Source organism: Rhinolophus hipposideros, assembly GCF_964194185.1.
Source record: "Rhinolophus hipposideros genome assembly, chromosome: 9".
In the NCBI taxonomy this organism is placed as follows: Eukaryota; Metazoa; Chordata; class Mammalia; order Chiroptera; family Rhinolophidae; genus Rhinolophus; species Rhinolophus hipposideros.
In genome coordinates this window covers 51,941,415-51,956,060 of record NC_138055.1, presented here as the reverse complement: position 1 = coordinate 51,956,060, position 14,646 = coordinate 51,941,415, and the positions used below count along the sequence as shown (strand labels likewise).

Sequence of the window (14,646 nt, the reverse complement as noted above, 5' to 3'; positions counted from 1 at the left end):
CCAGTAAATATATAAATCATTTATTTGTTTCTAGAATGTGTGAATGTGATTGATTTAATATTTAAACTAGTCCCTTTACAAAATCATCTCAGAAAATATACTAAATTTATTAAAATACACGCAAACTTTTACTGAAAAATCCTATTCTTAAACCCTCTGACTGATCAATCCAACACTTGTTTTCAAAGCATTTGTGATGATTTATAGAAGTTTACATGGTTACAAGGAAAAAAGAAATCATCTTGGGACAGGAGTGTAAATTTGATCAGAATAATCCAAGAAAATACTTGTCCCCTTCTTTACAGATTCACAGGTTGCCTTGTTCTTTTTTTTTGATGGATGACTAGATAGAATTTTAATGTTTCAAAAACAATAATATCAATTATATATCAATTATAAAGAGTAATATTAATTATAAGAGTTTTGTCCAAAAAGGAGCCAGAGTATAGTTGTCGCCGGTGCAGTGCAATGAAAATATGAAGCATATGAAAAGATTACTTTTAATAAAGTAGGATATTTTCAAACTCCACTTTCTTTAGAAATTATGAACATAGATTGTATCTGGGCTTGTGTCAAAGTAATTTTCCAGGGTAGGAATCTTTCTGCTAGTCATTTTTATTCATTTTATTTGGATTCACCTTTTCAGTGAAAAATTACACATTGGTTTCAGAATTTTCTCTGTTGAATGAACATAGTAAACCCAATCCCCAAGTTGCCGAAGTGGAAAGGTAACTATTAATGTCACCAGAATTAAGAATGTGAAGTTCAAATTGGTGACATATAGTGTTAGCAGTCATTTTCTATATAGAAATATTATTCAAGGGTCTCCAAAGAGTTCCTTTAGAAAAACAATAAAATGTCTTTCCATTGTATAAACTGGGTTGCCCTGTTTCTAAAGGCTTGTACAAAATGCACCGAATTATATAAGATTTTCTAATCATAGCGGGTCTTCTCTTTGCCTACAATTTACTGCATTCAGCAAAGTATATGCTGATAATAGCGAAAATGAACCCAAGAACCTTAACTGCATCAGATAGTTTCATGGATATACTAAATTGTCAAGTACAATCTTCATCTTATGAAGACTGGAATGCAGAAAAACAAACTTTGAAGAAAAAAATAATTCATATACATAAAATATTGGGGCTGCTCTTGGGCCAACCCAGAAAAAAAAACTTTGGTGGAATACTGGAATAAAAGACATGACAGGTGACAGAACCAGACGTGGCATCCTGGTTTATTACTTTTGAATGCCATCCCAGTGACACTAAGAACAACATATAGATTCAGATTTCTTTTTTAAAAAAATCTGTGCAATCTGGATATTCAGCTACTTGTATTTCTTTATTCAGTCTGTGAATTACTAAGATCTTTTCTCTTCTCCCTTTTCAGAGTCTTTTGAATGATTTAACTGCTTGTTCCACCAAGCCCTCAAAGACGGGGTGAAATTCAAATCTGTTAGGTAACAATTTAAGTAAGACAGAAACATTTTGAAGTTACTGAACAAACTAAGGGTTGGGAATAATGGTAGACTTCATTTACGAAAGCTCACCATTTCCTTTTAAAGGAGAGTTCAAGGCTGTTTTGTTTTGTTTTTGATTCTCTGGGAGACAGTAGAAAATGGTTAAGTAGGGTATAATGTACATTATTAGGGGTGAAATTGCACTTTACCTAAAAAAGGGTTTCTCTTCTCCCAATTCGTATTTTAAGTGTAAGCTGAAGCCTTGCATTATCTCAGCTATTCACTCAGCTCTACTTCCCACGCGCACTATTTCACAGCGTATCCGTAGATGTGAGGACGCACGAGCGCCCAGGACAGCGGAGCATGCAGGTGCTTCAGTTTCAGCTGAGAGAAGTTGGCCCGCTCTAGCGGCTTCCAGCTCTCCCTGGTCAGGTTGCATCCATCCAACAGAAGGTACCAAATAGGATCCAGGACCTGCTGCCAAAAGTAACTCCAGGTTGAAGGCTCAGCTGAGACATGCTCCATGAAATAAAAAGCTCCTCCCTGAGAAAGAGAAAAGAAAACACACACAAAAACCCCACATTTCAAGGATTTTAGTTTTGGGAAAACATATTTATAAGGTGATTGAAGCTTCAGAGTTCAGTGGCCCCAGAGGCCACCTTCATGAGAAGACATGGATAACTTTTAGTTAGATAATCACTAACTAAAACACCGTTTTGGTCCATAGTGTCGTCTTCTGTCAAATTTTTATTCAGAGCTGCCAATCTAAAGCATCATGCACACTTTTATTTTCTGATCATAAAAATAATACATAGTAATAGCTAATAGCTAAAACTTAAAGCAGTTACTGCATGCCACATGCTATATCCTTAATGCCTATCACATGGTAGCTCACTTAATCCTCACAATACTTTGATTTGGTATTATTATCATTGCTATTTTTACCAATGAGGGAACTATGAAAATAAGCACATAGAAATAAGCAACTTGCCTAAGGTTACACAGCTTGTAAATGTCAGAATTAGATGTTGAATTCAGTGGTTAGGCTCCAGAGGCTGGCAACACTGCCTTACCAATATTTACCAATATTTATTTTAGAATATTTAGAAAATACAGAACAAATCTGTAAAAAGAGATTAGTAACACTGTAAGCAGAAACATCTACTAACCAGGCCTACTTAGTGCCCAGGCTTAGGACACAAGAAGCCAGCATTTGGGTATAAGAATCAAATCTTTTTCATTTATTACTTTAATGTCGACCTATCCTGGAGCCAAAGATAAAATTATATCATCGCCTCTACACCCTAACTCCATGTCCTTTTCTTTCTGAGGAACTTCCTCTATTAGAAAATAAAACTGGGGGCCGGCTGGTGGCTCAGGCGGTTGGAGCTCCATGCTCCTAACTCCGAAGGCTGCCGGTTCGATTCCCACATGGGCCAGTGGGCTCTCAACCACAAGGCTGCCAGTTCAATTCCTCGAGTCCCGCAAGGGATGGTGGGCAGTGCCCTCTGCAACTAAGATTGAACACAGCACCTTGAGCTGAGCTGCCGCTGAGCTCCCAGATGGCTCAGTTGGCTGGAGCACGTCCTCTCAACCACAAGGTTGCTGGTTCGACTCCCGCAGGGGATGGTGAGCTGCGCCCCCTGCAACTAGCAACTGGCAACTGGACCTGGAGCTGAGTTGCGCCCTCCACAACTAAGACTGAAAGGACAACAACTTGACTTGGAAAAAATCCTGAAAGTACACACTGTTCCCCAATAAAGTCCTATTCCTCTTCCCCAATAAAAAAAAGAAAAGAAAACTGGGGATTTACAGAACATCCTTTTCTCCTTGAATAGTAAATTCAAATGTTAATGTACCCATACTTTATTTATGTTCAACTATATTTAGAACAAAACCATTTTAAACTAGTTTTTTTAATAATAAAGGTAATATGTGAAAATTACATATAGGTATTAAGAATTTGAAACTATGCAGAAAGGTATAAAATGAAAAGTAATTCTTCCCCCACATCCAGTCCCATTCCCAAGAGGCAACCACTGCTAATAGTTTGTTTATTATTCCCATTAACAGAAATCCACATGAATTCCTTTATACTCTGTAACAATTTACTTCAATGGCCTCCTATTGATGGACTTTTCCAGTTTGTGTCATTACATATACTGTAATGAGTATCTTTGCATATGGATGACTTTTTGCACATTTGTTGTTTTTGTTTTTATTTGGAGAAGGGGAACAGGACTTTATTGGGGAACAGTGTGTACTTCATGTACTTCCAGGACTTTTTCCAAGTCAAGCTATCCTTTCTATCCTAGTTGTGGAGGGCGCAGCTCAGCTCCAGGTCCAGTTGCCGTTGTTAGTTGCAGGGGCCGCAGCCCACTATCCCTTGGGGAAATCGAACTGGCAAACTTGTGGTTGAGAGGATGTGCTCTAACCAACTGAGCCATCTGGCACTGGCCCATGTGGGAATCGAACTGGTAGCCTTCGGCGTTAGGAGCACGGAGCTCCAACCGCCTGAGGCACTGGGCCGGCCCTTTTTGCACATTTGTGCAGTATAGCTATCCGATAAATTCATACTGGATGAAAGAATACGTGCACCTTAAATTTTGATATTATGAAATTGCCCTCCAAAGAGGGCATGTCCTCCAGTGTGTCTGAGGGTATCCAGTCTCCTAAACCCACTCCAAAACCATATTGACTTTAAAAGTCTGATAAAAGGTAAAAATGGTATCTTGCTTTAATTTGTTCTTTAATTGTAAGGCTGAGCATTTTTATCAGGTAATTGGCTATTTTTACTTACATTTCTGTTCCTGCTCTTTGCCTATATTTCTGATGTTTTTCTTATTGATTTAGAAAACCAATAAGATTTTTTTTTTTTACCTGTAACATTTTTTAATATGAAGGAAGTTAACCCTTTGTCTATCATCCCTGGCAAATACTTTTTCCAAGTTTGTTCTTGTACTTGAACTTCTTTTATAGTACTTTTCTTCTCTGCAGTTTTTAAATTTTATGAATTCAGATTTATCAACTTTTCCCTTTCTAGCTTCTTTCCAGTTCTGAGATTTTAAAAAATTCAACAGTGTCTTCTCTAGTAGTTTTACTTTTTACGTTAGAGTGTTTGATCCACCTGAAAGTGAGAGTACTGCCCTTGGTCATAGCAGTTGCTACCTACTAGCCAGTCCTCCTCACGCCCATCACTCACCGGCCTCAGCACTCTGCACACCTCCCGCAGGGTCTGCTCCTGGCTCTCCACGGAGCACAGCACCAGGGTACAGACCACCACATCCATGGAGCCACTGGCCACCAGGCGCATATTCTCCCCGGCAGCCACCAAGAAGCGCTCAAACTCCAGGTGTCGGTTCTCCGCAAGGCTCTTGATCAAGAACTTCTCAAAGTTGGGGTTGGGGTCAATACAGGTCACCCTGCATCCAGGAGGATAGAACTTGAAGTTGGTCCCGGTGCCACAGCCCAGCTCCAGCAGGGAGAGCTTTCCGGAGGGGCCCTGGAACTCCTGCAGGTTGCTGAAGAGCTCCTGCTTCTGGCTTGCCATCTGTTTATTGTACGTCTCACTGAACCTCTCCAAGAAGTGGGGGAAACATTTTTTACATATCCAGCCCCACAAGCCCAGAAAGTTCAGCAGGTACATGGGAAATGCCAGGATGTAGATCACCAGCTGGAGGATAAAGATGGTAAGCGCCATTACCCAGAAAACGAAAAAAACAGATCAGTCTGGAGACCTGACTCCTTCCTTTAAATGCAGGAGGCAGGCTTCTGGCCACACTCCAGGGCCAATCAGCTTCGGAGAACTGGGTGTACTGGAGTAGAAAGCTGCCACTGAGCTCAGTCCTGGGCAAGAAGGCCGTTTCACCCCATTAACAGACTTTTGGCAAACATTGACTCATAATTTAGTTTCCATGAAGCAAAACGAGAAGGTTCCCAGCTTTTCCTTAGAAGGAAAGGTGATTACAATCCCTTTATTCTAAATCTATTTCTGCTCCTCTGTCTCTGGGTTTGGAGACTACTGCTAGTTTCCAGCTGCAGTTTTACAAGCACTTACACTGTATGGGGTCCTCCAATGACCTCCACGAAGAAAACAATCCGTGGGTGGAGCCTGGTTAAACCATACCGGACTAGGAGCTGCCAAGTCCCCTTTATTACAATGTCCCCTCCTCCCATTCCCCTTCTGTCCCCCCCCACTCCCCTGCCCACTCCACTTTTTAAAAAGGAAAGTGAAAGGACGTGCCTACTTTGCCACAGTTAGTAAGGCCCCCTGCCACCCCCCTTTTGCATTCTGGGCTGAGACGCTCAACTTTCATTACTCAGCAAAACTATTTTTAAGTCACTGTTTTGGGCTGCCCGGTTTTAAAGGGCAAGTTTTAACTTCAAATTGTGCACAACTACTACTACATTATTCAGCTAATTTAGATAAAAACAGAATATTCACCTTTGAGGGCCTCAAGTAATCAGAAAATAGTTTCAAACATCCATCTGTTTTTAACAAGAAAGCCTGAGCTTTAGGGTGGTCAGGGAAAATTTCAAAAATAATGGTTACATGAAAAAGTTTTACTTTTTATTTTTATTTTTTTATTAGTGTCAGGTGTACGAAACAATGTAATAGACATTTACATCCCCCACAAATTACATTTACATTTTTAAACTGGGTGATGGATGTTCTGCTGTTTCCTTGTTTGTTATGCCCTACACATATTTGATAAATATTATATCTCTTCCATTTTAACAGCTTTTTTTGAGTTGGAACTGACATACAATAAACTGTACATAAAGTGTACAGTTTAATAAGTTTTGACATATACACACCCATGAAACTATCACTTCAATGAAGATAATGACCATATTCATCACCCCCAAGTTTCCTCTTGTCCTTTTGTGATCCCTCCCCACTGCCCTCCTCATCCCAAGGCAACCACTGAGCTGTTTTTTTGTCTCTAGAGATTTGTTTGCATTTCCTAAAATTTTATGTAAATGGAATCATACAGTATCTACTCTTTGTCTGGCTTCTTTCAGCATAATTATTTTGAGAGTCATCCACGTTGTTGTATCTATTGATTTTATTGCTGAGTCGTATTCCATTGTATGGATGTATAACAGTTTGTTTATCCATTTACCTATCGATGTATATTTGAGATGTTTCTAGTTTTGGGCTGTTACAAATTAAGCTACTGTGAAAGTTAGTGTGGACACATAGCAGCCTTGCCGTCTGTCCCTTCCCCAACCTTTTGGTAAGGAAAGAAGAATTTGTGGGACTGTGCCTCTCTGGGATTGACTTTATAATATCCTGAGTCTCTCCATCTGGTCCTCAAGAGAAGGGTCTGCGGTCAACGACGAGTAAGATTCTTCCCGGGAGGGACAACTCAAGCCAGGCGGGACCCCGTTGAGACCCCAATGAGCTGTTATAAGAAATAATAGGAGGGAGCCTTGCCCCTCTTCCTCTTGTTCTTGTGGGAAACTGCTGCTTGCCTCTGCTCCTCCCTCTCACCTTATAGTGAGAGAGGCCCGTTAGGGCGATAAGATTCAGCTCTTTCTGCTCAGCTCATGGCACAGTTTCACCGCGAGAGACTCTCCCCCAGGTGGTGCACACCGCACCTCAGTCATCTTGGGACGACATGCTTCTGCTGCTTTGGGACAAATAATTGGGTATTGAAATCATTTTTTTGAAATGGTGTGCGAGTTTCACAGACCCTGCCTCTAATCATGTGATGTTCATTGTTTGTAATCAATAAATACTGTCATCTCTTGAGGCTGTGAGTCCCTTGGTCCTCTGTGATTTATCTGTATATGAGTCTCTGTCTCTTTATTCTAGTTTAACCCTCGCCGCCTCCCTTGCCTTCCCACGGCTTGTGTTGTGCAGGTCGCAACAAGTTAGTATACGAGTCTTTGTATTGACATATGCTTTCATTTTTGCTGGATAAATTCCTATGAGTAGAACGTGTTTATTTAACTTTTTAAGAAACTGCCCAACTGTTCTCCAAAGCAGTTGTGTTATTTCATATTCCCACTAGCAGTGTATAAGAGGTTTATTTGTCCAACCTCCTCACCAACAGTTGGTATGGCTGACTTTTTAATGTTAGCCGTTCCAAACATGCATAGTGGTCCCTCATTGTAGTTTTAATTTGCATTTCCCTGATGATTAATGATGTTGAGTAGGCTTTTAATGGGCTTATTTCCCATCTGTGTATCTTATTTGGTAAAGTGTTCATGTCTTTTGCCCATTTTGAAACTGGGTTGTTTTCTTATTTAGTATCAAGAATTATTTGTGTATTCTAAGACATTTATCAAACATGTGATTTGCAATTTTTTTTCCTACTCTGTGATTTGTCTTTTTATTCTCTTAACAGTGTCACCCATTTTGCCTACCCCACCTTCACTACTGCTGGCCACTCCCAACCTGGTCTCTACCTATGAGTTCCTTTTTTTCTTTAGATTCCACATAACAGTGAGATCATATGGTTTTTGTTTTTTTTCTGACTGACTTATTTCACTTAGCATAATGCCCTCAATGTCCATCCATGGTGTCTTAAAATGGCAAGTTTTACTTTTTATTGCTGAGCAATATTCCATTGTGTGTGTATACATATACATATATGTGTGTGTATATATATATATATGTGTATATACAGAGGGTGCCAAAAAATGTATACACATTTTAAGAAAGAAAAAAACTATTAAAATTGTAATACTCAGTATATACTGATAACTAAAGATGAATACAAGTCACGTGTACATTTTTTTGGCACCCTCGGTACATACACACACACCGTTATCTTCTTTATCTGTGGATGGACTCTTAGGCTGCTTCCATATCTTGGCTATTGTAAGTAATGCTGCAATGAAAACAGGGGTGCATATATCTTTTCAAATTAGTGTTTTTGTTTTCTTTGGGTAAATACCCAGAAGTGGAATTGCTGGGTGGTATGGCAGCTTAATTTTAAATTTTTTGAGGAATCTTCATACTGTTTTCCATAGTGGCTGCATCAATTTGCAATCCCACCAACAGCACACAAGGGTTCCTTTTCTCCACATCCTCGCCAACACTTGTTTGTTGATATATTGATAGCTATTCTGACAGGGTTGAGGTGATATCTCACTGTGGTTTTAATTTGCATTTCTCTGATGATTAGTGATGTTGAACATCTTTTCATCTGTCTGTTGGCCATCTGAATGTCCTCTTTAGAGAAATGAATTTTAAGGCTCCATTATTAGGCACAAATATATATTTATAATAGTTACAGCTGCCTGATATATTTGCCTTTTTAACATTACAAAGTGTCCCTCTTTGTTTTTAATTTCTTTTTGTCCTGAAGTTTATTTTATCTGATATGCATTTAAAAACTCCTTATACTTTTTTATGGTTATTCTTTCCAACTTTTAAATTTCAGCCTATTTTTATCTTTATATTTAAAGCACATCTTGTAGACATCATGCAGTTGGTTCTTGCTTTTTTACCTAGTCGGATAAAAACTACCTTAATTATTTTATATTTTAAATTGTGGTAAAATACACCTAACATATAATTTACCATCTTAACCATTTTTAAGTACACAATTCAGTGGCATTAAGTACATTCACATTGTTGTGCTACCATTGCTACCGTCCATTCAGAGGATTCTTTTCATTTTGCAAAATTGAAACTCTATACCCATTAAACAATAACTCTTCTCTCTCCCCTTTCTTCAGCACCAGGCAAGCACCATTCTTTCTGTGTCTATGAATTTGACAACTCTAGGTACTTCATATAATGGGAATCGTCCAGTATTCATCCTTTTGTGACTGGCTTATTTCACTTAGCATAATTTCCTCAAGGTTCACCCATGTCGTAGCATGTGTTATAATACGCTTCCTTTTTAAGGCTGACTAACATCCCCTTGTACATTATGCCACATTTTGTTTATCCATTCATCTGTCAATGGACACTTGGATTAATTTTACCTTTTGGCTATTATGAATAATGCTGCCATGAATATGCGTGTGCAAATATCTCTTCCAGAACCTGCTTTCAATTCTTTTGGTTATATACCCAGAAGTAGAATTGTTGAATCATATGGTAATTCTATTTTTCATATTTTGGGAACCACCCATACTGTGTTCTGTAGCAGCTGCACCATTTTACATTCTCACCAATGGTGCACAAGGGCTCCAATTTCTCCATAGCTTAAGAAAAACTTTTCTTCTTCTTTTTCCTCCTCCTCCTCCTTCTTCTGCTGCTGGATAGTTGTATGTGGTTCTAAGAGGAGATAGGGCTAAACTCTCCACTCTCACCTCTTCTATTCAGCATTGTACTGAAAGTTCTAAACAGTACAATAAGATAAGAAAAACAAATAAAAGCCATGTAGAAAAAAAGCAAAGGAGTCATTATTTGCAGATTATGTGTGGAGAAAGTCCTAAGGAATCTACAGAAAAGGTGATATTAATTTATTAGCAAGGTTACGGGCTACAAGGTCAACAGATAAAACCAATGGCATTGATTGGAACAATTGGAAATTTAAATTTAAATAAATGCCTTTTAAATAGAATCAAAATCATAAAATATTTGGAGATAAATTTAACAAAAATGAGTAAGACCTATACAATAAAATATAAAACATTGCTGAGGGAAATTAAAGACTATAATAACAATCCTCAAAAATAATAATAATCCTACAACAATCTTCAGCATTATCAGTCATCAGGTAAATGCAAATTAAGCTACAAATACATGCTACAGCCATTAATTGAATGGCTAAAATTTAAAACAGGGACAATACCAAATGTTAGTGTGAATACAGAACAACTGGAACTTTCAAATTACTGGTGGCATGTAAAATGGTACAATAACATTGGAAAATGGGCTACTTCTACTAAAGTTAAACATACACTTATCATATAACTGATGTAGGAGATTTTTCTGTGAGTCTCCAAACAATGTGGGGAATTTCTGTGAGTGAGTGCTGGGATCCTGTCTTATGAAACCGAAGAATGGAAGCATGGACCAAGAAGAGGCGGATTGTTGCAAAAGAGGATAGTTTACTAAAAGTAAAGGGTTACAGCTCCCAAGCGGGAGGGGGTTTCGTGAATAAAGCAAAAGTTCTTTTATACCTTCCCCTGCCTGCTTGGGGAAGGGGGCTGGCGCCTTCTAATGGAATTCATTTATCAGGTTTGTCCTGTTTGCCCATCCAGAAGGGATTAACCAAATAACCCATTCCTATTTATCAGATCTGCTCCGTTTTTCCGGCCAAAAGGAATTGATGAGGTAACTTATTAACCTCAGGGCTACTTCAGAATCTGGAATTTCAGGATATGGCTGTCTTTTGCTTATTCCACCAGGGACCTCCCTATCTACCTAACAAACAACAGCTAACTAACCTGTCTCAAAATCATGCTTTAAAAAATGCATTTCTTAGTCCTGTCCACTTAAGCAACCTAGATTTAATGACAACTTAGTAGCAGTGACTATACCTTATACTTAGTTCCTAAAACCATTCCCTACTAGAATAAATCAGGACTTCTTGGAGAGATGAGTGATTTTAGATATGGGTCAGGAAGAGTTTAGCTTGGAACCCCTTTTTGTGCTAGAAAGGTCTACTTGAAGGATAATGGAGAATGTCAAAAGAACGTAGAAGCCAGCTTGAATGGACTTCCACTGGACAAATTTGGGACAATCTGAGCACCAAGAATAATAATGATGGCATTTGGATTACACACTAATTTTAAAAAGGAGCCTGTGAATCCATCGTAATGCTGGGGGGGGGGGGAAGAAGAGTCAGGAAGAAAGCTCTTTTTTTTTTTTTTTTGCAGAAAAATACCATCTACTAAATGTAGAAAAAATGAAAAATTAAGAAGCCAGCATTTTGAAACCGTTAGTGTAATAATTGACTTCAGCAAGGTTCATTAATGGATGTTAAAACCATTGGGTCTAAATTTGTTGAGGAACAGTATATTCAGATAATCTCAAGTTTTTAATTAATTATGAAGGAAAAAAGGTATCTTTACAATAGAGAAATATGACAGATACCACTTTGTCAAAGTGATCAAACAGCATTGCATATAATGGGACAAACTGACTTTGTGTGTGTAACTTTGATGCCGTAGGAAGCATGTTTGTTATCTATGTTGTATCATTGTCAGAAACCTTTAATCTGACTAATCATGAAGAATTCTGATAGATTCAGAATGTAGAGAATTCTGTAAGTCCCTATAGTAGATATTATTATTAAATCAATGTTCAGTTTCTTTGGTGTGATAATGGTGTTGTGATTATGTTTTCATTCTTAGGAGATACACGCTGAAGTATTGGGGATGAAGTAACATGACATTAGCAACTTACTTACAAATTGTTCAACCAAAAATAAAAACAGTAGGGACGTTTGTGTGTGTGTAGAGAGAGAAGGAAAGCCTGCAAACAGGGCAAGGTGCTACTATTTGGAGAATAAAGGTGGGCAATCACAGTACTGTATTTCAACTTTTTATAGGACTGACATTTTTCAAAATAGCTGGGGTAAAATAATGCTTCACAAGAGTTTATAAAAATACTCATTACAATAAGTGAACTATCAGGATTCATGGTAGCTTTCTATGCATAGTGGGGTTGAAACCCGAGGCCAGACGAGTCCAGGGTTTGTGCTGCCTGCGCTGCTCAGCCAATAGACCGACACTGGAGTTGGGTCCTAGAATAAGCATTTATTATCAGAGCACCGGTGATCTGAGAAGACAGCAGGTTAACACTTCCAGAAACTGCCTTAACATTCTCAGACCGATTTGGGGTTTTTAAGGGAAAATCTGGGCATTCCTACAGGGGTTACTAGATGGTTCTGGAGGTCTGCATGGAGCCTTCCCTGTGGCCAAGTGATTCTATGGTGGAGTCAGCAACCCAGTAACAGTGATGGGAGTAGCCTGGTAGGTTGTGATCAATAAGCCTAAGGGTATTAATCATAAGTTTCGAGAGTAATTTTCTGAAACAGGGAACTGGGTGGGACGGGGGCATTCTGAGTTTAAGCCATAGGGGGATAATCTATTGTTAAGCTATAAGTAGGTCAAGGAAACGTGAAACCAGGGACATGGAGAGGCCTCTACTATGGGATGCCAACTGGGTCCTGCTTCAGGGCTATGGATGATTTTCTTTCTACTTATTTTCTGTACTTTCTCAATTTTTAAAAATGAGGTTGCAATACTTTGGGAATTAGAAAAATAAAGTACATTTATTTTTTAAACATTGTAGTTTTAAATTTGACTTTATAAGTAAAAAAGTCTTTTGTTCCAGTAAGTTTTTCAGATGAAAATAATGAGATATTTGTCCAATAGCATAGTGATTTATATAATGAAAAGGGTCATATGAATCATGGATGGGGTAATAATAGCAGTAACCAGTTACTGAGCACCTTCACTATATTAAGAACTTCATATAATCAAATTATTTAACAATTACAGCAATGCTGTAAGTATGTTTTGATAATTGTTCAAATTCTTGTAGCTACTAAGTAACAGAATGAAATGAAATGAAATTTGAAATATAGTCTGTCTTAGATTATAATGTCCATACTCTAAGTCTCTTGTGCTGGAGAGAAATGTTATATGACTGAAGTAAGTGAATTAAGCTGAGTAAAAAGATAAGAAGCTGCTGGTAGTAGCTCCTGCCTGATTAGAAATTCAGACCTAAAGAGCAATGAGGACATACCTTTGAAGTGGAAAGAAAGAGCGTACCCTTGAATTCTGTCAGTACGTTTTAGAAGAGTTTCTTAGTAGAGATGGTCCCCAACTTGTGATGATTCAACTTACGGTTTTCAGATTTTACAATGGTGTGAAAGCAGCATGCATTCAGTAGAAACTGTACTTTGAATTTTGATCTTTTCGCGGGCTAATGATATGTGGTACAATACTTTCTCGTGAGGCTGGGCAGCGACAGCGATCACAGCTCCCAGTCACCACGTGGTCACAAGGTTTTGTGTTGTATCCTGTGGTGCCAGAGTGTTTTTGGATATTGTGTTTTTGAATCCCATCACATCTACAAAGTGCCCATCTGCTGCCGGTGAGAAGACGAGGAAGGCAATTACAAATACTCCTCGGCTTACAATGGGTTTATCAGGAGGTAACCCCATCTTAAGTTGAGGAGCACCTGTATTAATAGTGGGGGCTGTCAAGTGAATCTGAATGACACTTAGGTAGTATACATAGGATAAGACTTAATGCATCACGTTGATTGCTACACGTGCATTACCAACGAATTCCAGATAAGACCTTGTCAATGGATAATCTAGACCTCTTTCAAGGAAGAACAGAGTCCTCTCAGTGTTGCTCACAAGCCCATAAATATCAGTCTTCTACCCCTTGCATGTTAAACCAGTAATGATCCCTAATGAAATGAACAGGTGGAAAACTCATGCTTACTTTCAATTAAATCCCGAAATTAGGTTAAAGCAAAGCAAAGCAAAACAAAACAAAACAACAATAAACACTTGGTTTTAGCTGGTGGTAGATAGAAAAGGATGAGAAAATAACTATTTCTCCTTTACTACATGAGTTCTCCAAAGTTCAAGGGAGAGGTCAGTTGATTAGTAGTAGATACTAATTCAGTGAACTTTTCCTTTTGTTTTGATAATTCATTTTTTAGATTAGTCATCATGAAGTTTATCCCAGGTTGGCTTCCCTTTTTTACCCAAATTGCTTTTCAGTCAGCTCTCCTCACAGTTAATTCAGAGGGCCCAAGGAATGCAAACTTTTAGCATGGGCTTCAAGAAAATAAGGTTTAGGAAGTACATTATAATGTTGCAAAGAAAAGTCATTTTATACATTTCTAAATAAAAGGTAAATTATTTTGGGGTGTTTACACCACAGTTCTCTCTTGGTATAGGAAAGGAAGTATTCACATTAAATAGTTTTAATTAGAATGTAAATAATAGGAAAATACTTATTTTTCCAAATATCCTTTGAGAACCAGAAACAAGACGATAATTCAAAAAAATACATATATCATACAAATGTGTTCAAATAAAATAAAATCTAACTTAATAGGAAAGAGTTTTGATTACCAAGAGAACACTTCAGTTTTAATTATAAACTCTTTATTATTTGGCATTTACATACATAAAGTATATATTTAAACCGAATATTTTATACAAACTCTAGGAAAGTATTCCAAATGAAAAATTATGATTATAAAGTAAACCAATCAACATACATCCAAGACGCATGTG

At 38.0% G+C, this 14,646-nt stretch overlaps 1 protein-coding gene across 1 annotated transcript; it reads right to left on the bottom strand.

Annotated features, from left to right (window-relative positions):
* TMT1A (thiol methyltransferase 1A) lies at window positions 1–5,568 on the bottom strand. The gene is made up of 2 exons (XM_081058674.1): window positions 4,665–5,568; window positions 1–2,005 (listed from the first exon to the last, which is right to left on the bottom strand). The coding sequence occupies exons 1-2, from the start codon at window positions 5,160–5,162 to the stop codon at window positions 1,769–1,771; spliced, it is 735 nt and encodes a 244-aa protein (XP_080914800.1). The 5' UTR covers window positions 5,163–5,568; the 3' UTR covers window positions 1–1,768.
* Window positions 5,569–14,646: the final 9,078 nt, after the last annotated feature.

Excerpts from the sequence above, each read along its gene's own strand:
- TMT1A (XM_081058674.1), bottom strand. The coding sequence starts at position 5,162 with ATGGCGCTTACCATCTTTATCCTCCAGCTGGTGATCTACATCCTGGCA. Across the intron at positions 2,006-4,664 it reads TGTGCAGAGTGCTGAGGCCG|GGAGGAGCTTTTTATTTCAT; the intron begins GTGAGTGATGGG and ends TCTCTTTCTCAG.